We start from the raw sequence: 25,550 nt of genomic DNA on the forward strand, positions 1-25,550 counted from the left end.
AAAAACAAGGAACTTGGTAATGTACACTTTACATAAGGGAAGAATCAGGAAGACTGAAATTAAATCCAACAGAGCAACGCCAATGGAACAAAAGCTATGAACAGCAACACTGCCCCTCCAGCCCGGGCCTCCAGCTCGCCCCAACCGGCTCCCAATGGGGGCTGAGCACCAAGGCAAGCGGGTGGGCTGGGGCAGGAGGGGCTGGGATGGGGTTTGGGAGGGGCTCAATCCCAGGAGGGGCCCATGGCAGAGGATCGTCAGAAAACTTCCTGGGATGCCCAAGTAATAAAACAAATGATAAAGGCCCAGAATTATGGGGCCAACTAGCTGCCCAGTGGAGTCTTGGGGGCATCAGAGTAGACAGTGGGATGGTGATAGGGTATATGGATAATTAATGACATGGGTGACCTCAAAGCCCATATAAAATAACTCTTAGCCCTTCTGCAGTCTTATCCTCCCACTCCTGAGGCCAAGTCTTCCCACACCGACCGTGGAGCCTGGAGAGAAGAGATTTAAGAATCACCACTTCATTTCATGGGGTGCCCTCTTAACCCTCCTGCTTGTGGTCCTCTGACCTTGAGATGTGTGGAGAGGATGACATAAGAGAAGGAAATTGCATACATGTTCATATACATGTACCAACGGGGAAAGAGGCTGAATGAGGAAGAAGAGGATGTGAATCTTGAGCAGCAGCTCTCCAAGCCTTGGCTGTCTTTCCCTCTAGCTTCTCTGTGGGGAACCTGACGAGATGTCCAGCAGAGGCCTGGGCAGGGGTGGCGCCAAGAGCGCCTTGGTCTGGTGGTCTGGGCCCTTAGCAGCCACCTTTCCCAGCCTATGCTTATGGAGTGGGGTGGGGTAGAATGGGGATTCTTGCTCCGTGTCTTGTCCCTCTGACCAGGTCATGGGTGCCACAGGTACCCTCACTTGTGTTCCTCCTTCCCATGTAGAGAGGCTGGAGGTGGACAGCAAATCCTTCACTCAGCACTTGTCAAGAATCTGTTTCCTCTATTGCTGCTGCTACTGCTTTGTGCTATTCCAGGGAAGGAAGATTGGACCTGGCAAGGATCTGAGAGCAGGGGGATCAGGGATCAGGAAAAGGCAGTGCTATTCTGCCATTCCTGGCCTTTACCTGCTCTTCTGGGCAGCTCAGCTCCCACTCTTCAAGGGAGACTTGGATATAAGGATCCAAGAGCCAAAAGTTTTATAGGGGAAAAGAAAACAAAAGAAAAAGCTGTTCCCTTCTGTAGAACCCAAGGCTGCCGTGCTAATTCGAAATTTCTTCTCCTCTGTGTTACAGAACAAAGTGGAAAGGGCAGGAATGCAGACCATGCCTGCCCGATGGGAAAAAAATTACTTAAAACGGTTTCTTTACAATATGTACAGATCACGCTGTAAGCCAGCGCCACAGTTACAAAACACACAACAGTATTTAAAAACAAACAGGAACAGAGACAGGCCCTTGGCTTCACCCCACAGGAGTGTGGGAGGGCATAATCAGGCTGAAATTCAGTCATCCTCTTAGTGGTGACTCAGGTTAGGTGGGGTGTCACTTCCACTGTTCAGAGCACTGCCCACTGGGGCAGCAGGAGGCAGAGGGAATGATGGAGGAGAGGGAGGCTTCTTGGGGGCCTGCTAAGAGGTCTAAAATGGTGAGATTTTTGGATGGGCTCAGAACCCAACTTGAATAAAAACGAGAATGTGAAACCTAGAGGAAAGGTCTATAGGTCAGAGGGGCTCCTCTTGGGCAAATGACCCTAAGCCTCTCTAGAGTAGGGCTCTGGGACCTTGGAAAGCAGCCTTTGCTGGACATTGTGCTAACTGCCCTCCACCTCCATGCTCCACACTGTCAGAGCCAAGTACCTGCTTTAAATGGTCACTTTTGGCACTCTGGTCACTAATACCCCTGTGTAGCCTAGGCTGGTGTCTGTCAGTCTTTATTTTCTGTCAATCCAGGTCAAGAACAGATAGGAGAGGAGAAGAACAAAGGGATGATACCTCAAAAGCAAAGTAAGAGCTAAAGCTTCCCACCCCATGGGGAAGAAGTGACTCCAATAAAGCTACCAAAGCATTGTCCCTTCCCAGTACAAAGAGCACAGAGCCTGGACTGAGAGAGCAGAGAAATGTCTGCTGCCTCAAAGCACAGCTCCCACTGAGTACACTCTGTGGCTCAGAGGAGTAATGGCTTGAATATGTTACCCCAGGTCTAAAGAACACATAACCTCCCATGGTCAGTGTCTCCTAAAACAAAAACGTGTGTTACAAAGACACGGCTCATATTGGCACACATGGGGTTATAGACTGAGCTATATAAAACCATATACTTGTATACAGAGGAACCTGGCTATATATATTTGTGACCCTAAATGATGGCTGAATGGACAGGACATTTTTTAAGAACTGCCCCCCGGGCCTTGCCCTGAGGACCCCTGGCAGACTCCGAAGCTCCCCAGGCCGGGGAATACTATTATACCTGCCTGAGTCTTAAGAGCCAAGCAGTGGAAAAGAAGAGGAGAGATCAGTGTGAGAATCCCCCTGGGCACAGGGGTCAGGAGGGAAGAGAGAAAGGGCCAGGTGTTGAGGGCTAAGAAGCAGCAGGACTTAGTGGGGATGCAGTTCTATTTCACAGACTCCATTCGTGCTCCAGCTCCAGCTTACTCCCAGTACCCTTGGGGAGCCCTGTGCTGGTGTGGGGACCCCCAGCCCTCTGCCTGACCAGCAGCCCAAGGCCATGCTGGGCAAGTACCATGGTCTTCTTTTCCAGGCTGGGCTCTGAGCATTTATATGTGCTCATGTGAGAGGGGAGAAGTCTTCATGTTTGAAGACCTTGTTTTCACAATTATAGAGAAAACAGCCCCCAATTTCTTTCCTGAGATTCTAATTTCTCCACGTGCTGTCAGTTCCCAGGGCTCAAACCACTGGGGAGATGCAGGATCTGGTGATGGTGGTAATGATGGTGAGAGGGAATGGCTGCTGTGCTGTCTTCAGACCTTACCCAGTGCTTGGGGGTCCCTCCCTGGGGGGGCTGGTACTCCTCCGGCAGCTGACCAGGGGCTGGGGAACAGAGCAGTGACTTCTCTGGGCTGAGGCCATGTTTCCCTGGTTGCTCCCCATGCCTTCATCTCCACAGAGGCCACAACAGTCACAAATGTGGCCAAGAGAATAAATATTTTTGCCAAGTACCAGCTCTCCAGCTTCTGAGGAAGAGGGAGGGTGGGGGAGTCCGGGACCTGGTGGAGGCGAGATAGCCAAGGGTCTGCCTTCGGTCATGGTGGGAACACGGCAAACAGGATGATCAACACCATTTAACTGATGTATTAATGGCACCTCCAGCACCTCCTTGGGTGAGCCAGTCTGGCCCGTGAAGCTGACTTTATCCCGGCACTTGGTGTTCTGTAAGGGAAACATGGACAGATAACCAGGCACTCATCGGCTGGCACAACAACCACAGGGTGGCGCTCCAAGAAAATGAACTGTGGGGGAGGCAGCTACTGCTCTCCCTAGACCAGCGGTTCTCAACCTGTGGGTCGCGACCCCTTTGGGGGTCGAACGACCCTTTCACAGGGGTCGCCTAAGACCATCGGAAAACATATATAATTACATATTGTTTTTGTGATTAATCACTATGCTTTAATTATGTTCAATTTGTAACAATGAAAATACATCCTGCATATCAGATATTTACATTATGATTCATAACAGTAGCAAAATTACAGTTATGAAGTAGCAACGAAAATAATTTTATGGTTGGGGGTCATCACAACATGAGGAACTGTATTAAAGGGTCTCGGCATTAGGAAGGTTGAGAACCACTGCCCTAGAGGATGTGTTCCACAGCTCCTCTCAGAAGCATGTGGCTTCACGGGAGACTTGTACTAGACTCTAGTAACTAGAGGCTTGGCCACAGTTCCACCATTTCCAGACTGCTGACCCCACACAGCTATCCCTCACCCAGGCTCCACAGATACTCTGTGACCCACGATAGTTGTGATCAACTATCTCTACTCTATGTGCTGCCCCAAATTAAAAATCACTTACCATTCTCACCTCCGGGGCGGTGGGTAGAGTGAGGGAGTTGAGCCTTGCTGGCTGGCCACAATGGCTGTGGAAGAAAGCCCTGAGTGAGGAGGAGGACATGTTAGTGCAGCACTCCCAGAACCTTTGATTTAAGCACTTTCTCTTTACCAGCTGTGTGGGGAAGGGAGGAGTTTCTCCTTACTTTCCTAACTCTATTGAGTTTTGGGGTGCTGACAGAAAAAAAATGTAATACTTGGCCAGATACAGTTGCTAGGGATAGAGAATAAGGCTCCATTTTTCAGCTGCTTGTTTCTCTTTGGCTGTGGGAACACCTGTTCCTTATTCTTCTGAATATGAAAGCCAACTTTCTGGAGAAGTTTGAGAGTCCCCAAGCTCCAAGGGAGGAAATAAATGTCATATGCTTTAATGATGGTCTGCAGGAGGCTAGGATTCTGATTCTTGCCAGGGGCTCCTTGCTGTGGACAACTGCTATGGAGTTTAAAAGGCAGGCAGTGGGAAATGAGGCTTACCTGCTGCATAGGGTAAGTTGTACTGTGCTGGGAGCAGTGAGTACCCCAAGTGGTGGTGGTGGTGGTGTGTGGACATCAGGCGCTGGGAAGGAGAGGTGCGGGGCCGGTCTACACTCCTATCACCGGCACCTGCTCCTCCGATGCTGCTACAGCTGCCACCACCCCCAACCACCCCACAGCCTCCCCGATCTCTCTCCTGAGAAGTTTTATCACTTATCTGGAAAGGAAAGCAACACAAAAGCACTATTGTGAGACACACACGAGAGCAAGATGCTAGAGCCCACATCATGACTCCTCAAACATGCAGGACACCTAAGAATCAAGCGGTGCCTGGAGGAGCCAACTGCACTGTGGTTAGGACCTGACCTTGTCCACCTTCTCCCGGACCCCGATTTCAGCCCTATTGGTCTTTGATACCAGCCAGTGTAACTGAACTTCCCTTACCGTGGGAGACTTGCTCTTGTAGTGACTGGCATGCTGCTGTAAGATGTCCAAGGCTTTGGACTCTGAGCTGGATTTACAACTGACACTGGGGCTGGCTCGTGCCTTGTCAGCATCTTCACCCCCTGAGACCTTGCTGCCATATGGGGAGAAAGAGTAGCTGGAAGGTAGGTAGGAACCTGGGAAAGGAAAAAGAAAGCAGTCAGGGAGATGGGAGAGGTAGAAGAAACTCCGTGTTAGTGAGCGTGGCTGGGAGGGATAGGCACAGGGATAGTTTCTACCCTGGTGTCTTTGGGCTGAGATGATTAGTTTGTCCTTTCTTTACTGAGCTCTAGATCAGGGGTGGGCAAACTTTTTGACTCGAGGGCCACAATGGGTTCTTAAACTGGACCGGAGGGCCGGAACAAAAGCATGGATGGAGTGTTTGTGTGAACTAATATAAATTCAAAGTAAACACCATTACATAAAAGGGTACGGTCTTTTTTTTTTAGTTTTATTCATTTCAAAAGGGCCGGATCCTTGCCCACGGCTGCTCTAGAGTGATGCTTTCTTAATGCAAATAACTCACCTGCATTGGCTTTAAGGTCTTCAGGTGTGACCATGACAACAAATCGGATTGCACGTTCATTTCGAAACATCTCGTAGGACCACCGACGGATAGACCGCATGCATTTCACTGCTGCAATGCCATTGTTGGCAATAAGAACCTGGGAGAGTTAGGGGATGGGAATTGGAGAGAAAAATAGAAAAAGCAAGCAATGATGGAGAGAAAGAGGTGAGACAATTTTTGTAAATCTATCTTATTTTGAAAAGGCAGATTTTCTATAGGAATTTGTATTCCTGGTCTAGGTAGTTAAGAACTAGCTCCCACATGACCAAGGGATATTTTAAAATGTTAGCTAAGGAAATACTTCAATATGTGCCTGACTCAACCTTATTCCTTTCTAGCTTCCTTCTTTTAAAAATCCTCACCCAAGGATATGCTTTTTTTTTAAATTGATTTTTAGAGAGAGAGGATGGCTATTAGCTTAGGGATATTAGGAACATGACCCGCAGTTACTGGGAATCAATTTCCCTCTCAGAGATTCAGCCTGGACAGGTGAGACTACGAAGTGGAAAAGTCATAGGATATGAAGGCAGATGGCCTTGGGCTCAAATCCTACTACTGAGACTTAACAGTTGGGTCGCCTTGAGCAAATTAACAACCTTTCTGAGCTTCAGTTTCTTCACCACCAAAATGAAGATACCAAATCTTATTTCACAGGGTGTCCAATGGATTAAATAAGATAATGCACATAAACACCTAGGACAGTGCCCAGCCCAGATCAGGCACTCATCCAACAGTACTGTTTTTAAAAAAATATATATTTTATTGATTTTTTACAGAGAGGAAGGGAGAAGAATAGAGAGTTAGAAACATTGATGAGAGAGAAACATCGATCAGCTGTCTTCTATACACTGCCTACTGGGGATGTGCCGGCAACCAAGGTACATACCCTTGACTGGAATCAAACCTGGGACCCTTGAGTCTGCAGGCCGACGCTCTATCCACTGAGCCAAACCAGTTAGGGCCCAACAGTACTGTTTTTATAGAGATGAGTAGGGGCAACAGAAGAAAGGAATGAGACAATTTCCTATCTGTCTGAAAGCTTATGTGTCCTTATAATGCTATGCCAGAATATCAAGACTATTTAGGCTGCTCTCCTATAGGGAGGGGCAACTTGAAGGAGTGACAGAAGTTCTCTCTCACCCCAGAAGCACCACACACAGCTGTTCAGGCAACAGACATCAGTGAGTAGAGTGGAATAAGAGAATTTTCTTCTAACAAGTTAAAAACTCAAACTCCTACTGTGTGTCCCCCAAGAACTCAAGGATGGCAGTGTAAAGAGCTTGTCTTTCCCAAGCTCAGCCTCTTCTAGCTGAACTTCCCCACAATCTGACTTCCAATGCTCTTCCCCCTCCTGCCTTCCAATCTTATAGCTGAACAGGATCTTGTAAATGAATACATGCAGTGTGCTGGTTTGAATGTTATTTGTTACGTGTCTCTCATGCTACAATTAAGCTGTAAGCTCCCTATGTCTTTTGCGTTCTCCACAGTGCCTGAGTGCACTGCAAAATAAAGAATGTGTGTGTAACAAATCCTCGTTGAGGGAAGATGGCAGTGGTACAGAGAGTTTTACCTTTTGTTATCCATGAAAAGTGATTATAGAGGCAACCTTATAGTGAAGCAAGGGAGGTAGAGGTGGTTCCATAGACTGTAATTAGGGGTCAAAGAGTTGGGTGTAGAGGGGCCACTTCACAGAATGTCACATTCAAAAAAGGGCTGTCATCTACCTGAGCCCCAATAAGCCTTAGGACTGAGCAAGAAAACTGGATTTGAAATCTCTGCTTCATTTCCACCCGCAGTTCATGGAACACCAGCTGGAAGGGTGGTGCCTACCTGGGTAGTTCTGCATCATCACAGCAGGCATGCCCCGGTAGCTGGGGTGGTTGGGGTCATAGGACTGGCTGTAGGAGTAGCCGTGCATGTAGGGGATGTAGGACTGGTGCTGGGTGAGGGGGGAGGACACAGGCACATGGACACTTGGTCGGGGCTCCTTGCTCCCAAGGCGGGATTCCTCAGAAGTGGGCAGCTTGCAGTCACTACTTGTGCTTTCTTTCCCATCCTCCTTGGGGACAGAGTCCTTATTCCGACTCCTTTCCTCCTTCAATTTGCGGTCCCGCTCCTCTTTCCACCTCTCATCTTCTGACTTGATGTCTGAGTACTTGGCAGGATAAACATATGTCCACATCCGGGGCTCAGCTTCCTACAATCACAGAATGAGCACTGAGTGTTGCACAAATGAAGGAGAGAGAGAGAGAGTGAGTGATAGTTCAAGCCCAGGGTCCCAGCAAACACCAAAGCAGACACCAGGGCAGAGAATGCCAGTGGCCTCTATTGATCGTTTACAATGACCTCTGGTCCCTCCTGCTTAAAAAGCCTGACCCCTCCCGGCCTCAAGGGAAAGAAAGAAAGAGGGGGAAAGAAGAGGAAATCTGTCGGTGGGTCTCCCCAGCGAGAACCAGCATTCTGGAGAAATGACTCCCTGAACAGAAGAGGCTGCTCCCTTTCCAAGGGTATTTAGGTTGTTTCATTTCTTCAGGGCAAACTCGGGCGGAAGGTCTAACTGTGGCACCAACAGGGAAGGGAAGACTTTCTTAAGTTTCTTGAGCAGCCCTGGCAGGTACGGCTCATTTGGTTGAGCGTCATCCCATGGTTTCCGGTTCAATTCTGGGTCAGGGCACATGCCCAGGTTGTGGGCTCAATTCCCAGTAGGGGACATGCAGGAAGCAGATGATTGATGTTTCTGTCTGTCTGTCTCTCTCTCCCTCTTCCTCCTCTCTCTATAAAATCAATAAAAACATATTAAAAAAAGAAAATAAGTCTCTTGAGCAGAGCAAGATGTGAGACCAAGTTCTTGGTTCTAGCTCTTCCTATAAAATATTTTTGCAAGTAACAGTTTGAGTAGTGTACTTCTGGTCTATTCTAAAATATGGACAGAGCACCATGAAATCATCCCACAGGAACCGGACACTGGAAGAAACACTGTACTAGGAAACACTGTATCCAGATAGCTGGGTTCCAGTTTTGTTTTGTTTTGGGCCTCTCTTGTCAAATGGGAAAAGACCTTTCACTGATGTAACAGTACCGCCCCACCGCCCCTTTTTCGTTAATTCTCACCGGAGGATATATATTTTTTCCCATTGCTTTTCAGAGAGAGTGGAAGGGAGGGAGGAAGGTGGGGAGAGAAAAACATCAATGTGAGAGAGAGACATCGACTGTTTGCCCTCTGCAGGTACCCCGACTGGGGGTGGGGAGTAAACCTGCAATCCAGGTATGTGCTGCAGACTGGGAATCGAATGAGACCCTTTGGTGCATGGGCCGATGCCCTAAATACTGAGTATACTGATCAGGGCTAAAAGTGCTTTTTGAAAAACATTAAAATGATTTACAAAGGTAAAAATATCCCTAAAATTATAGATTTCTCCTGCTAACCTGTATTCTGTTGACCTCCTAAATCAGGACAACCCTGATTGTGAGGAAGAGAGAAAGACAGACAGTATTTCTATTTCTTCCCAGAACAGTTACCTGTCGGTACCAGAGTATTGGATCCACCTCCGCCTGTCGGCCACACTCAGCACCTGTCTTAGCCTCAGAAGCCTCCTTGCCTAGGTGGCTGGCCTCACTCAGTTTCACTTTAAGTGTTTCTGGGGCCTGGCTGGGGAGTTTGGAAGAGTCATCTAACTTGGGAATAATGACTGACTTGGCAGGGTCAGCCCCTGGCTCCTTGGCCTTGCTGGGTCCTGACTTCACCAGGTCTGTCAGGCTGGGAGCCTTGGTGAGAGTTGGTGGAATTGACGGCTTTTGCTTCCATTCTTCCTTGAGTGCTGCCTCCCGCTCCTTCAGGCCCAACTCTGCCTTCTTGTCCAGTCCCCGCTGCTGCTGCTCCAAGCTCTGCCGTTTCTGCTGTTCCTCATATTGCTGCCGGTAAGCTGTGTTCGTGCTCAGGAGGTGGGTGTGGTAACTCTGGTCGCTGTAGCCATAGGGGGGCACATAGGCATACTGGTTGTAGTACAGGGACTGCATGTACATGTTGGGACGTTGCTGGATGACAGAGGGCTGCTGACTGGAACTGCTCAGCTCTGGCTTCTTGTCCTCACAGACATCGTTCTTCGCTTTCCCCTCTATGCTCTCAGGCTCCTCATCCTTTTTTGTCTTCAGGGCCTGGCTTTCCACTCCTGCCTGGCTGCTGGGGTTCAGCGTCCCTGGGCTGGACTGTGCGTAATTTGGAGAGTAGTAACTCTCAAAGCCTTGGTAATATGGGGAGTCTTTGCTCTGTGGCTGAGGGGGGAAAAGAGTTTTCTTAGCCCCTTCCTTAACCAACTGCTCAGGATCCTTGGATTTGACACTCTCCACTTTGCCCTCCCCGTCCTCCCCAGCATCAGAGATGTCGGAGTAGGCAGGGCTGTTGGTTTTGACGGAGCTGGCTTCAGCTCCATTCTGAGTCACTACATGTAAGGGAGTCATGGGCTGGGTAGGGGTAGTGCTCTCTAGGCGGCTACTGCTTCCAATGGAAGGGCTGGGGGCATTGTCTGTGAAGCTGTATATCTTATCAGCTTCAGCCTTGATGCTGGCCAGTCGGCTCTGGTGGGGGTCTGATGAGCCATTTAGGAGCCCCTCCATTTTCATCCCATCTCCTGATGATTCCCTGAATGGGCTTTTGCCTTCTTCTGCTCGACAGACCTTGCCAGGAGTCAGAGGACTTTCAAGTTCCTTTGAAGACTCCTTCTTTTTTTTGTCTTTCTTTTTCTTATCCTTGGCTGGAGTCAAGGCAGGGTTGACTGTGAAAGGTTCTCCCATCACAGTGGGCTTGGGCTGAATGGGCTTGAGCTGGGGGCTGTTGGGCATGGCTTGGACCACTGTGGTGGTCAAGCCCGAGGAGGAGCCTGGGCTGGCTGCTGTGAAGGTGGCTGTCTGGAAGGTGTAGATTTGTTGTGGGGGGATGGCCGGGGCAATGGGCCGGGCTGACTTTAAGCTCTTGGAAGGCATCTTTTCAGGTTTCAAACAAGAGGGTTTTTTACATTTTTCTTTTTCCATACATTTCCTTTCCAAAGAATCAAAGGCATCATTGCTTGTATCATCCATAACTGACGGTCCATCATCAGAGCCATCATTGGATAAGGCCCCAAGGTCTGTGTCCCCTTCCCCACTCAACTTTTTCTTACACAGACCTTTTGTGCTGAATTTGCTTGAAGGAGAAGGGCTATGGGGCTCTACGAGCCGAACTTTGGGGGTAGCTGAGCGGGCAGGGGACAAGGAACCTTTCTGTGAGGCAGAGGCACCATTGCAGCTCCCGAGGTCTGCATGGAGTGTGGGCTCCTCTCCGTACTCACTGTCTCCATCTGCTTCTGGCTTGCTGTCATCATCTGTATGGGCGTGAGCTTGATGGTACTTAAGTCCATTGATGTGCTTATACTTCTTGTTACAGTTTGGGTGGGGACAGTCAATCAGGACTGGGGAGGGACAGTTTCTATCTAGAACAGTGGGTTCCACCTTGGTCCCAGGGAGGGGGCCAGTGGCTGAGCCCATGGAATTCGTACGGACACGCTTGCTCCCTTTGGAGTCCTCTGAGCTAGAATTCAGCTCCATGTCTGAAAGGGGTTTGTTTTTCCGCTTATTCACTGAGGAAGGGCTGGCCTTGACATCCTCAGAGGTGCTACTGGCAGGTGGGCGGTGCTCTGAAGAATTCTGGCTGCCCCGACGGCCTTTGCTATTGGCTCCTGCTCGGGTTTTGCTGCTGCTGCTGGTCCCTTTGCTGTCAGAGGTTGTTGCTGTCTCATTGACAGGTGTGTTACTGTTGGGACGCATGCGTTTGCCTCTACCCCGACCGTTTCGCATTTCCAAGTCACTGGTGGGAGAGTCACAGAACCTTGGCAAAGGACAAACACAATAGAATATTAAGAAGTGAAAACAACTTCAAACCAGTTTAGCTGCAGTCTCCAGAAGAATTGTTCAGATGGTAACTATCATTTTCAATGAATATGATTTGCTAAAGGAACTTCTGAAAGAGTGGGGACTGCAATTAAGTGGTGAGCTCCTAGAATGCTCTCTGCATACTAGCTGTAAATTATTCCCCAACATTTGGGTTCCCCAAAGCCTAGCAAACTTCAAACTATTATTAGGAATAAGCTATAAGGTGCCATTCACTGAAATGCCAATCTTAAGATCAAATTGCAATTTGAAAAGGTCCTTGTGAAACCAACAGTGTCCAGTAGTTTAAAAAACCCCCAAAATGTTCTTGAGTTTAAACTTTTCAGAGATAGCTACCATCAAAAAGGATCATCAATGAATGTTTGCACATTGATAGTCAGACTCTAATGACCTTTCAGACACGGAGTCTCAAAGTGACTACAGATAGCAGTCAGAATTCAATAATTACAGATGAAGACTTAAGTAGGATCTCCACCCACTTCTACCCAACCCATCAACACCTAACTCATTTATTCTTTTTCTTTTTTTGTGTGTGTGCCCTTGACCGGGAATTGAACCTGCAACCTTTTGGTCTATGGGCTGACGCTCTACCACTGAGCAGCACCGACCAGGGCCTGATTAATTTATTCTTGAATGCCAGATAAATATAGTGGCTCCCTTTGTCTCTACACCATAATGTCCTTTAAAAGCTGGGTGCCTTTTATTTTTCCTTCCCCTGTATGGCAAATGCTTTTATTTTATAGAAACACATCTATTATATCTAAGGTGAAAAATACTGCTAGGAGATGCTGTTAATTTCTTAAATTTTTCCCTTTTTTTAAATTAATAATTTTTATTCTTCAATTACATTTGACATATAATATTGTATTAGTTTCAAGTGTACAACCTAAAGCTGGGTGTCTTAAAAACTATCCAACCCTATAGCCCAGCCAGCAGGCTCAGTGGTTGAGCGTCAACCTATGAACCAGGAGGTCACGGTTTGATTCCTGGTCAGGGTATATGCTTGGGTTGTGGGCTCAATTCCATGTGGGGTGTACAGGAGGCAGCCGATCAATGATTCTCATCATTGATGTTTCTATCTCTCTCTCACTCTCCCTTCCTCTCTGAAATCAATAAAAATATATATTAAAAAAATTAAAAAACAAACCCAAAAAACCTATCCAACCCTACCTGGATAAAGGTATAAGAGATCACTGATTAGGGTGGTTCAGACTAACATAAACTAAAAAGCCGTAAAGTGCTTACCTGGGGGGTGCCCAATCATGCCGTGTGCAGTCAAGAAGTGTACCTACGTATGTCTTGTTCCTCCATGTTACATTCACTACCAACATCCCTGGAAGACAAAAAGACTCAGATATAGACAAGAGAAACCCTACTGACCACCGAAAAGAGTATTTTTCCATTTGAGTAGCATTCTGGCTCCTATAGGAGGGTTTAGGGGTAATGTGGGTCCCAATGGGACAAACAGGATTGGGCTGAAATAGTTCTATGGGAACTGCCCACAACACTACCACGGACCTGTAAGATGGGCAACAGTTGCAAAGATTTAATGTGTCCAATTAAGACACAGTTTTATAACTTAAAAAAGATTATGTAGTGTTTCAAACATACTAAAAAATTACAAACAATAACCTAACAAAAACTCATGTATCTACCAATCAATGACTTATTTATATGATTTTGTGCCATTCAGGAATCATGTTTTTGGTGTAAGTCTAAGAATTCTTTGCCTACTGAAGATTTTTTTCCCTAAAAGTTTTACAGTTTTCTGTTCTCTCTCTCTCTCTCTCTCTCTCTCTCTCTCTCTCTCGGTCCATGATGTCCATTTGTTAATTCATGATGCCAAGAATTGATTTGGTATCTTTGCCAAAATCAATTGGGTGTATCTGTCTATTTCCTCATTCTCTGCTCTGTTCCATTGGAGTAAGTGTCTATCCCTCTGTAAATATTACAGTCTCATAGATTACTGTGGCTGTATAGGTCTTAAAATCTTATTTTAGAATAATCTTATCTATATCTACAAAATATCTTGCTGAAATTTTGACAGAAATTGCATTAACCTACATTATCAATTTGGGAAAAATTGACATCTTTACTATGTGCTATTTATTTAGATCATCTTTAACTTCTTTCAGCATACAAATCTTGTAGATGTTTTGTTAAATTTACACCTAAGTATTTCATTTTTTTGAGCCATTATAAATGGTATTATTACATTTTTAAATTCAGTCCCCAAATGTTCATAGCTAGTATATAGTAGACATACAATTGAGTTTTGTATGTTTATCTTATATTCTATGTCCTATCTAAAGTCACTTATTAGTTCTAGGAGTTATTTATTTAGTCATTGAGATTTTCTATGTAGACAATCATGTGATGTGCAAATAAGCACAGTTGTATCTCTTGCTTTCTGATCTGTATGCCTTTTCTTTCCCTTTCTCATACTATTGCAATATCTAGAACTTCCAGCACTGCGCTGAATAAGAATAGTGAAAGCAGACATCCTTGCCTTGTTTCTGCTCTTAGGGGGAAAGCACTCAGTTTTTCATCATTAAGTATAACGTTCAGCTCCATATCTGGAATATAGAGGGAAAACGAAAACCCAGGGAACTCACCACCATGTTATTACTCAGGTCTTGAGGTCCTTAGCTGGTCTGCCTTCTTTTCTACACCTTTCACAATCTTGTTATATTTGTTTTATATATAATGGACAGGGTTTTTAGTTGTATTTCCTAGTGCGAGAACTAGGAAAAAGTATGTCTATCTTCCTCAAAGTGTAAGTCCTGGTTAAATTTTACTGGTTATCTTTCTTAGTGTTAGTTTTCTATTATATAAAATTTTGTTTTGGAGCCTGTTTTTTTTAAAAAAAACTTATCCTCACCCAAGGACATTTTTTCCATTGATTTTGAGAGAGTGCACATCTATTGGTTGCCTCCTGCACACACCCCTACCTACAGGGGCTGGGGAACCTGCAACCCAGGTACATTCCCTTGACCAGGAATTGAACCCACAACCCTTCGGTCCTGCGGGTTGACACTTTAACCACCAACCACTGAGCCAAACCGACCAGGGCAGTTTGCAGGCTCTTTTTGAGTGAGATGTTTTTGTTACTGATTTCCCCTTTCTCTGTTTCATACTTTTGCAATTTTCCCCATCTAGTCCCCTAAGGACCTAGTGTGAACAGGTCTTCGAATGGCCTATGCCATTAGAAGAAATTTAGGATATCATAGTTTTAGTCAGTGAACCAGCAGGCAGCTAGACATACTTCTTCTCAACTCCTTAGGCTTCCTTCCTCCTCTATTCAATTAACTAGTTAAAGCTTCCTTTCATGAGGCTGGTTGAGGGTTGGCATCTGACTCCCCTGGCCTCAAGTTCTATCTCTTTAGGAAGCACTTTCAGTATCTAGTTGGTGCTCAGGCACCATTCTCTGTTCCCAGATCTGGAGGAGAGCAGGCCCACAGCTTCAGCCCCAGTGACTTCTGTCTTTTCTATTTTTGATCCCTGGAGATGGTTATTTTGTTTTTGAGCCCAAACATGTTCTTTGATTTTCACTTTATATATTTTACTCCTTGTTATGTGTTTGGACCAGAAGGGATGTGTCAAAAGTTTGAACACGGTCATTCTGACTGGAAGTCCCGAGGCACATTTTCTATGTAATGTATCTAGAGAATAAGTCTGGAGACTCTAGAGTTAGCCTTCTGTTCATCTTGGTCACACACTAATATAATACTATTTGGGTCAGCACTCCATTCCCAGGGCCTATCTGCAGTAACTCACCTTTATTCATTTTCTTCTTAGATGTAGAATGCTGTCTAAAATTCACTGGACTTGTAGTTAGAAAACCTTAGTCCAAATCCTTGCTCTGCTACAGTGTAATCTTGGACAAGACATTTAACCTCTACGAACCTTAGATTTTTAATCAATACTACAGAATTAAAACAAATAAATGATAAGATTTTAAATTAGATAACTAGCCCATAGTAGGCTTTTATTATGTCAATACAAAGAAAGTGCTTAGATAAAACCATGGAGTACAGGACTCGAGCCCTGAACTCTTGGGCATGCCTTTTAAATAAGACCTTATTTAGCCTCTGTTCTCTTTGGGATCAGATTTTATGATGCTCTGTTATAAAACCAGATCAGAGAAGGGAATTGGGGGGAGAGGGAGGAGGGCATTATCCTTTCAGGAAGTCTCAGTCTGATGAAATTAGGGCAGGAAAGAACTTTGATTTAGTCTATTAGAGTCTAATTCAAACATTTATTGAACATCTATTATGTGCTATGTGTTTTCATACTCATTAGCTTATCAAATATTCACAGCTTTAAATCACTTTTTGAATAAGGCACACCATTAAGAGAAATCAGAGTCCTCCCAACAATCCTGCCATATAGGGGTTGTTAAAGCTACTGTACAAACCAAGAAATGAAAGCCCAGAAAGGCTAAGTAATTTACCAAAGATCTCATTATTTATTAGTGGTCAGATCTTTAAGGCATTACACAGCAATCACTAGTGGATTTTGATTCTTTTTACACAATTTCCTCAAAATGTCCCTTTATCTTTATCTTAGCTAAAAACACACACAGGATTGCAGGGGTGTGGGTGGGGGGGGGGGATCCAGGGGGGAAAAGGACAGGATTCCTATCCCTTCTATCCCTTTCTAGGGTACTGACATCTTAAGGGAAATGGCAAACCTAAGAAAGCAATTAGGCTAAATTCTCTCTGGCTATTAGCAAGTGAATTCAAATGGATGTCTCCTCCCAGTGATGGGCTGCTCTGATTACTGTATAACCAATTTGAACAGGAACAGAGTCCATTTATTTCCAGACAAGGTAAGACTTAGAGATAGGCACTTCATTAATAAGAGCAGATGAGCACAGCTGTGTATAGAGAACAGGCATACAATTAGAATGTTAAGTCCTACTCTTGAAAGAGCTGGGCAGGAACACATTTATAAATCTGTCTTCTTCCTCTGGTATAATCTGAAAACCTTAGTAATAATGAATGAGCAGAAAAGAAGACAGGTCAGAGAGACTGCTGCAAATGCAAGAGGGGAAAATTCTGTATGGAAAAACAAAATGGAGGCTTGTTTAAATGTCAAAGCAAACACATTTTTCTGAAGTGTAACTCTCTTCCTACAAGGTTCTGAGTTGAGACAGCTGGGAGAATAAGAGGACAGGAAAGAAAAAGCAGGAAAAAAAACAACACTTAACAGACCCAGTTTCTCTATTAGGGGGTAGCTTTAGGGCAGTAAGTAGGCTGAAGAGAAAAATTGGTGTTCATTTCAGAAAGCTTCCTATTTTGAATAATGTTCACAAAATAGGGAATGACTTGGCTTATTTGAAGATTATAGTCCTAAAAATAGTAGTAATAATTTGTGCCTTGTGTTTCTCCAGGGAGTTTCATATTTACCAAGGGTCTTACAGACATAATCTCATTAAACATTACATTTTAGAGTGCTGAGTAGTACTCCTTCTTAAAAGTGATCACCTGAACCTATTTGAAGAAATAATGACAGAAAACTTCCCCTACCTGGTGAGAGAAATAGACTTACAAGTCCAGGAAGTGCAGAGAACCCCAAACAAAAGGAATCCAAAGAGGACCACACCAAGACACATCATAATTAAAATGCCAAGAGCAAAAGACAAAGAGAGAATCTTAAAAGCAGCAAGAGAAAAAAAGTCAGTTACCTACAAGGGAGTACCCATACGACTGTCAGCTGATTTCTCAACAGAAACTTGGCAGGCCAGAAGGGAATGGCAAGAAATATTCAAAGTGATGAATACCAAGAACCTACAACCAAGAATACTTTATCCAGCAAAGCTATCATTCAGAATTGAAGGTCAGATAAAGAGCTTCACAGATAAGGAAAAGCTAAAGGAGTTCATCACCACCAAACCAGCATTATATGAAATGCTGAAAGGTATTCTTTAAGAAGAGGAAGAAGAAAAAGGTAAAGATACAAATTATGAACAACAAACATGCATCTATCAACAAGTGAATCTAAGAATCAAGTGAATAAATAATCTGATGTACAGAATGAACTGGTGATTATAATGAATCAGGGACATAGAAAGGGAATGGACTGACTATTCTTGGGGGGGAAAGGGAAATGGGAGATGCGGGAAGAGACTGGACAAAAATCGTGCACCTAGGGATGAGGACAGTGGGTGGGGAGTGAGGGCAGAGGGTGGGGTGGGAACTGGGAACAATAAAGATTTAATTTAAAAAAAAAGTGATCACCTGTTTTCCAGGAACCGGGTAAAGGGGTTTGGACTTAGGTATAAGGCAGCAAGCAGTAAAGTTCCCACCAGGTCTCAAGGAAAGTGCAATGTTGACTCAAAACCTGCTTCACTTCAGAGGACAATTCAAAACCTCAAAAACAGTTGTGTATTCGAGACTGATCCAAGCTCAATAGTGGAAAGAGTAAATTTTACCTCATTTTTACCATTTCTTCTAGTACATACTTGCTTTCAGGGATTTGGTCCCTTCATGCTCAGCTGACCACTCTCCCTGAAGCACTTCCTTCATTTGGCTTCCAAAGCAAGAACATCACACTCTCCTGGTTTTCCTCTCATCTTTCTGGTCATTCCTCAGCATCTTGTACTTCTTTATGTCTAACTGATGTCTCCTGAACTTCTATTTTCAGCCCCAACCTTTCCCTCAAATTCAGTTCAGCTCCAGATTCATATATCTGATTGCAAATTTGACATTTCCATTTGATGTCTAAATAGAGATCTCAAATTTAACATGAGCCAAACTAAGCTCCTGACATCCACTCTTCCCCTGACACATCCCCTCCCCAACCAACCAATAACTGGCTCTGAGTTTTTCCTATTTCGGGTAATGGCATTTTCATCCTTTCAGGTGCTTAGGTCAGGTCCAAAACCTTCGGAGTTTTACTCTCAAGCCCCACACCTGACAGCAAATCTTGTTGGCTCAACCTTCAAAATATAGCCAAATTTTGACATATCTCACTACCTGCACTTCTCCAGCTCCAAGAACTCCTTAAATTATCCCAAGAGCCTCCTAATTTACATCCATTCTTATCCCTCTCTGACCTATTCATAGCACAGAAGCCAGAGAGATCTTGTTAAAACCTAAACCATATCCTGATTCCTTTGCTCAAAATCTTTCAAAAGCTTCTTTCCATTTCACCCAGATTTAAAGGTTTAAATTCTTATTGTGACCTTAAAGGACTCATGTGATCTTGGCCTGCATTACCTCTCTAGTCAATGTCATCTTCTACTCTGCTCTAGCACAGTGACCTACTTGCTCTTTGAACACAACAGGCATATTTCCATCTCATGGCCTTTGAACTTGCCATTCCATCTATCTACAACATATTCTCAAAGCTTACTCTCCCTTCACTTCTTTCAAATCTTTTCTCAAAAGTCATCTCAGCCCTGGCCGGTTTGGCTCAGTGGATAGAGCGTCGGCCTGCGGACTGGAAGGTCCCAGGTTCGATTCCGGTCAGGGGCATGTGCCTTGGTTGCGGGCACGTTCCCGGTGGGGAGTGTGCAGGGGGCAGCTGATCGATGTTTCTCTCTCATCGATGTTTCTGGCTCTCTGTTCCTCTCCCTTCCTCTCTGTAGAAGATCAGTGGACTATATTTAAAAAAAAAAAAAAAGAAAAAAGAAAGCAAGAGATACAACTGTGCTTATATGCACATCACATGATTGTCTACATAGAAAATCTCAATGACTAAATAAATAACTCCTAGAACTAATAAGTGACTTTAGATAGGACATAGAATATAAGATAAACATACAAAACTCAATTGTATGTCTACTATATACTAGCTATGAACATTTGGGAACTGAATTTAAAAATATAACAATACCATTTATAATAGTTCAAAAAAATGAAATACTCAGGTGTACATTTAACAAAACATCTACAAGATTTGTATGCTGAAAGAAGTTAAAGATGATCTAAATAAATAGAGAGCAAGTAGTAAAGATGTCAAATGGGCAACTTCTCTTTATTCAATTCAGAGTATCAGAGTGATTGCGGCAGTTTAGAAATTATCCACAGATTTGTTGACATTCCTCCCTTCAAAAAGTTGATGCCTAATTCCCCTCACCTTGTGTGTGGGTTGCACTTGACAACTTGTTTCCAATAAACAGAATGTGGTGGAAGTGATGCGCGTGACTTCTCAGACTAAGTAATAAAAGGGTTCCTCCTTGCTTTTGCTCTTGGATTAATTACTTTTCTTGGGAAGGCAGCTGTGGTGTTGTGAGGACACTCAAGCAGTGCACCCTATGGAGAGGTCCATGAGGCCACAAACAGAGGCCTCCAGCTAATAGTCATGTGCTGAGCCAACTTGGAAGTAGATCCTCCAGCATCAAATAAGCTGACATCTTGACTGTGACCTCATGAGAGACCTCGAGGCAGAACCAGCCACCTAAGCCACTAGTGAACTCCTGACCTACAGAAACGATATGATATAATTATGTTGCTGTAGTCCACTAATATTTTGGGGGTAATTTGTTACAAAACAGTGGATAACTTGAAGCAGTGTCTTATCCTGAGCAGGCAAATAATTTGTTTAACTTATTTATTCCTTGAGTTTCTATTATTTGCCAGGCATTGTGCTAAGTAGTGAAGTTACATAAAACAGCTAAGAAGATATGAAGGTCTATTCCTGGGAGCAAATATTTATTAAGAACCTTCTTTGTGGAATTCACTGGACTAAGTACTGGAGAACAGTACTTAGAGATAAATAAGGCCAGCTGTCTGCTTTCAACATAAAGGACTGAAAAAGAGAAAGGGTAGGAGTAAGAGATCACGTGTTACTGAATACTCTAGTAACTTTGAGTTTTCAAATGAAAACAGCAGCATTTACCTATATGCTGCTCTTAAATCTTGTTTCAATCTGATTTAAAAAATATATATATTTTTATTGATCTCAGAGAGGAAGGGAGAGGTAGAGAGAGAAACATCAATGATGAGAGAGAATCATTGACTGGCTGCCTCCTGCACTCCCCCTACTGGCGATCGAGCCCACAACCCAGACATGTGCCCTCGACCAAAATCGAACCTGGGACCCTTCAGTTCGTACGTAGATGCTCTATTCACTGAGCCAAACTGGTTAGGGCTCAATCTGAATTTTCAATCCTGGTTGATGCTGACAACTACTCTCTGGATAAAGGGCAGGTCAGCATACACGTACGTATGATTGCTTCCTTGTATTCACCTACTCATCATTCATTCATTCAACAAATGAACATCTACTCTGGGCCAGACACTGTTGTAAAGTAATGGGATATATAGCAAAGCACCAAACTAACAGTCCTTGTTCTTATGCAACTTATATTCAAGTGATGGGAGACAGACAATAAATGAACAAGTAAATATAGGTGAGATAGTGGTAAGCCCTATGGAGAAAAATAAGTTAAGAGCAGAAGAATAGATGTGAGAGATGGGGATGTAGCTATTTTATAAAGGGCAGTCAAGCCTTATGAGAAGGGCACATTCAAGCAGATGAACCTAAGAGAGGTGAGAGAATAGCCATGTGGAAATTAGAAGAACATTTTAGGTAGTGGGAAAAGCAGATACACAGACCCAGTAGTGGGAATGCATGTGGCATGTTGAGGCACAGCAAAGTGGAGAGTGAGGATATAGTGAAGTGAGGGGAAGAGATGAGGACAGTGAGACCAGGGCAGGCCAGAATATGTAGACCAGGGGTTGACAGACTTTTAATATAAGGGCACGTAGTAAGTTTTTTAGGCTTTGCAGGCCACACAGTCTCTGTGGTAACTTCTCACCTCTTGGTGCACAAGAAGAGTCACAGATAATGTGTAAATGAATGGGCATAGCTGTGTCCCAATAAAATTATAAAAACAGGCAGTGAACTGGATTGGCACCTGGGCCTTAGTTTGTCCACCCCTGATGTAGACCATAGAACCCCTTTCAGGGCAAATGATGGAGGTCAGAGGGGAATGGTATATGCCCAGGTTTTGGCCTTAGAAAGCATTCTCAGAGAAACAAAGCTATAAATGAGAGCTAACTGAAATACACACACACACACACACACACACACACACTGATTTCAGAGAGGAAGGGAGAGGGAGAGAGAGATAGAAACATCAATGATGAGAATCATTGATTGGTTCCTCCTGCATGCTCCCTACCAGGGATCAAGACCCTACCCTGGGCATGTGCCCTTGACCGGAATCGAACCCGGGACCCTTCAGTATGCAGGTCGATGCTCTATCTATTGATCCAAACTGGCCAGGGCCCTTCTTTTTCTTTTGTTGTTAGTTCTCACCCGAGGATATTTTTTTTCATTGATTTTTTTTTAGAGAGAGTGGAAGTGGGGGGATGGGGTGAGAGAGAAACATCCATGTGAGAGACACACTAATTGGTTGTCTCCCACATGCACCCCGACCAGGGCAGGGATTCAACCTGCAACCCAGGTATGTGCCTTTAACTGGGAATCAAATCTGTGACCCTTTGGTTCATAGGCCAGAGCTCTAACCAGTGAGCATACAGACCAGAGCTGAAATACTTCCATTAATATTAGGCACTAAAAGTTGTTTGTTGAACAGATAAAAATGAAAAAGCAGTTTGTCTGGAACCCAAAATGACAACTGTTTAACTGTTTCTATAGAAAAATATTTTGAGTGCCAAAAAAATGTTTTGAAAATTAAATTAAATTTGAAACACAAGTCATTCATAAGTTGAGGACTCTCCATATACAGAGGATATTTTAATCTTTTTCTTGATAACTCAGGAACATTATTTTAGACATGATGAACCTATGGTATGGTAAGAGACATTCCATTAAAGGTTATTAAGGTATTACGGGTTAACGGTTCTCTATTAATTATGACCAAATTGCTCTGCTGTTTTCTTGTGTGTTTTGCTTTTCAATCTCCTCTTTGGGTTGTCAGCAGTTACTTTTTCTTGTCATTAATATGTCTATACTTTTTGCAGTAGTAGTCTTTCCCCTATTGCCAACCTCTGTATCACATCCAACTTTCTTGTAATCTACTTTAGTTGAAGAAATCAGGGAGTTGACACTAATGTAACTATATCATCAGGTCCTATGGGTCCTCTTATCTGATTTCATGGCCATATAAATTCCACATCCATTAACTACATGATTCTCTAAAGAGCCTGTTATATTTGGAACTCAAAGTCCATGGGGGAAAATTCTATAGCTGGTAACCAAAGAAATCAGTTATTCAGACAAAAATTTTTAAAAATTGATTTGGGGGGTGGGGGGAGAGGGAGAGGGATAGAGAGATAGAAACATCGACAAGAGAGAAACATCATTGATCAGCTGCCTCCTGCACACCCCCACTGGGGATCGAGCCCGCAACCCGGGCATGTGCCCTTGACAGAAATCAAACCTGGGACCCTTCAATTTGCAGGCTGATGCTCTATCCATTGAGCTAAACTGGCTAAGGCTGTCAGTGAGCTTTGAATGTAGTGTGTGACTGTATGTGGTCAATGTCTAATAAACACAATTTCTAAAACTAAAGACTTGTTTTTACTCCTCTTTTAAATGTGCTAGTTCTATTAATGAGTAATCAAGGTCTCAGTACAGGTGCCAAGAATGCCTAGACATTGCTACAAAATGAAATGTACATCTTTAATGTCCCCCCCAAACCAAAATAAAACAACAACAACAAAACCACTAAAAAAAAATTGTTTAAGGCAGTGCAGTGGCTCTCAAAGTGTAGTTCTGGGACCCTGGGAAGTCCCAAAGTCAGTTTTTAAGGGGTCTACAAAGTCAAAACCATTTTCATAATAATACTAAGACAAATCTGTTTTTTTTATTTTCATTCTCTTATGAGCATATAAGATTTCCAGAGGCTGCATGACATGTGGTATTTCAATGAAGAGAATATCCTATATAATAAAAGGCTAATATGCAAATTGACCAAACAGCGGAATAACCAGTCGCTATGACGTGCACTGACCACCAGGGGGCAGACGCTTAATGCAGGATCTGCCCCCTGGTGGTCAATGCGCTCCCACAGCAGGGAGGGCCGGCCGCTCAGCCAGAAGCTGGGCTCATGGCTGGCGAGCGCAGTGGCAGTGGCAGGAGCCTTTCCCACCTCCACGGCAGCACTGAGGATGTCCGACTGATGGCTTAGGCCTGCACCCCGCATGAAGCGGGCCTAAGCCGTCAGTTGGACATCCCCCAGGGACTCCCGGACTGCGAGAGGGCACAGGCCGGGCTGGGGGACCCCCTCCCCCCGAGTGCACAAATTTTGTGCACCAGGCCTCTAGTAGAAATATATATGAAAATCTAGCTTGTTGTCTATTAAGCCAGACATAAAAAAGATTTGTAAAAAATGTAAAACAATGCTATTCTTCTCACTAAATATTTTTATTTTAGAAACTACAATTTTCATAAATGTTATATTGACATGTAATAGGTTTATTATTGTTATTTTTAAATGAGTTAATACACATTGTAACTGTTGTTCCCTCCCCACTCCCCCCACCCTTTTCCTCTGAGGTTCCACAGTCTGTTCTATCTTCAGTGTCTCTGGATCTATTTTGTTCATTAGTTTAATTTGTTCATTATGAAGAGAACTCCTATAAGACTGTCAGCTGATTTCTCAACAGAAACTTTGCAGACCAGAAGGGAGTGGCAAAAAAAATATCAAAAGTGATGAAAAGCAAGGACCTACAACCAAAATTACTCTATATCGCAAAACTATCATTTAGAATCGAGGGACAGATAAAGAGCTGCACAGACAAGAAAAAGCTAAAGTAGTTATCACCACCAAACCAGTATTCTATGAAGTGTTAAAGGGTCTTTTAAAAAAAATTTGAACAATAAAATGGCAATGAATACATACCTATAACAATTGAATCTAAAAAAAAATAAATGGATAAGTAGATACAGAGAACATTTTGACAGTTGTCAGATAGGGGGGAGTTGGAAGGATAGGTGGAAAAGGTGAAAGGATTAAGAAATACAAATTGGTAGTTACAGAATAATCATAGAGATGTAAAGTACAGTATAGGGAATATAGTCAATAATATTCTAATAAATATGCATGGTGTCAGATGGGTGTGAGATTTATTGGGATGATCACTTAGTAAGTTATATAATGTCTAATCACTGGGGTGTACACCTGAAACTAATATAACAGTATATGTCAACTGTAATAAAAAAATAAAAATGATTTAAAAAACCCTTACACTGAACTGAAAGGTTTACTTTATTTTGGGGAAGGGAAATGAAGATACATAAAATTATTTTATTCACACACACACACACTGAGTGGCCAGATTATTATTACCACCTGACGTTTGTAGGCAAATTAGCTATAATTTCGAGCTGAAGTTGCTACAGGGCCAGACCATTATAAATAGGGAAGCAGGTTGTTTACCACGGCAGTAGAAGTGATTTTTTTCTGAAGATATGGGTAAACAACGCGATTTAACAGCCTTTGAACGTGGGATATATTTGAATGTGAATGGCCAGATTATTATGACCACCCCATCAGTACTTCGTCGGGTCACCTTTTGCCTTCAATACTGCGGTGATTCTTCTTGGCATTGACTCCACGAGATGTTGAAAGGTGATGCGAAGAATCTGACACCATGCCTGATGAATAGCACTGTCCAGTTCTGTTGAGATTTAATGGTTGTGGAACCAGCTGCCTGATGGCTCTTCTAACTTCGTCCCACAAATGCTCAATTGGATTGAGATCTGGTGATTGTGGGGGCCACCTAAGCAAGGTAAAGTCTCCCTCATGTTCTTGAAACCACTCCTGCACAATACAAGCACTGTGGCATGGTGCATTGTCTTGTTGGAAGAAGCCATCTCCATTGGGATACACCACCAACAGGATGAACTTGATCAGCAACGATACTTAGGTATGTTGTGCTATTCAGACGCTGTTCCACATGAATTCAAGGTCCCAAATCATGCCAGGAAAACATGCCCCAATCCATAACACTGCCCCCACCAGCTTGAAGGGTTATACTCATGCATGTGGGGTGCATGCTTTCATGCTGTTTCCGCCAAATTCTCACTCTGCCATCTGCATGATGCAACTG

General features: G+C 43.8%; 1 protein-coding gene across 5 annotated transcripts in view; it reads right to left on the minus strand.

The window, feature by feature from the left end:
* Window positions 1-999: 999 nt before the first annotated feature.
* ZNF609 (zinc finger protein 609) overlaps window positions 1,000-25,550 on the minus strand; it is a 186,659-nt gene continuing 162,108 nt past the window's right edge. For 4 of the 5 annotated variants that reach the window (XM_014535458.1, XM_005861060.2, XM_014535459.1 and 1 more), the window contains exons 3-9: window positions 12,763-12,850; window positions 9,115-11,455; window positions 7,426-7,792; window positions 4,989-5,164; window positions 4,545-4,761; window positions 4,036-4,114; window positions 1,000-3,390 (exon numbers count right to left, since the gene is read on the minus strand). In XM_014535458.1, coding sequence (XP_014390944.1) covers window positions 4,041-4,114; window positions 4,545-4,761; window positions 4,989-5,164; window positions 7,426-7,792; window positions 9,115-11,455; window positions 12,763-12,850 — 3,263 coding nt within the window. In that variant the 3' untranslated portion in view covers window positions 1,000-3,390; window positions 4,036-4,040. The remainder of the gene's footprint in view (window positions 3,391-4,035; window positions 4,115-4,544; window positions 4,762-4,988; window positions 5,165-7,425; window positions 7,793-9,114; window positions 11,456-12,762; window positions 12,851-25,550) is intronic. The other variant, XM_014535457.1, reaches the window with a different exon arrangement.

The sequence above is a fragment of the Myotis brandtii genome, unplaced genomic scaffold (genome assembly GCF_000412655.1).
Source record: "Myotis brandtii unplaced genomic scaffold, ASM41265v1 scaffold144, whole genome shotgun sequence".
NCBI classification, from domain to species: Eukaryota; Metazoa; Chordata; class Mammalia; order Chiroptera; family Vespertilionidae; genus Myotis; species Myotis brandtii.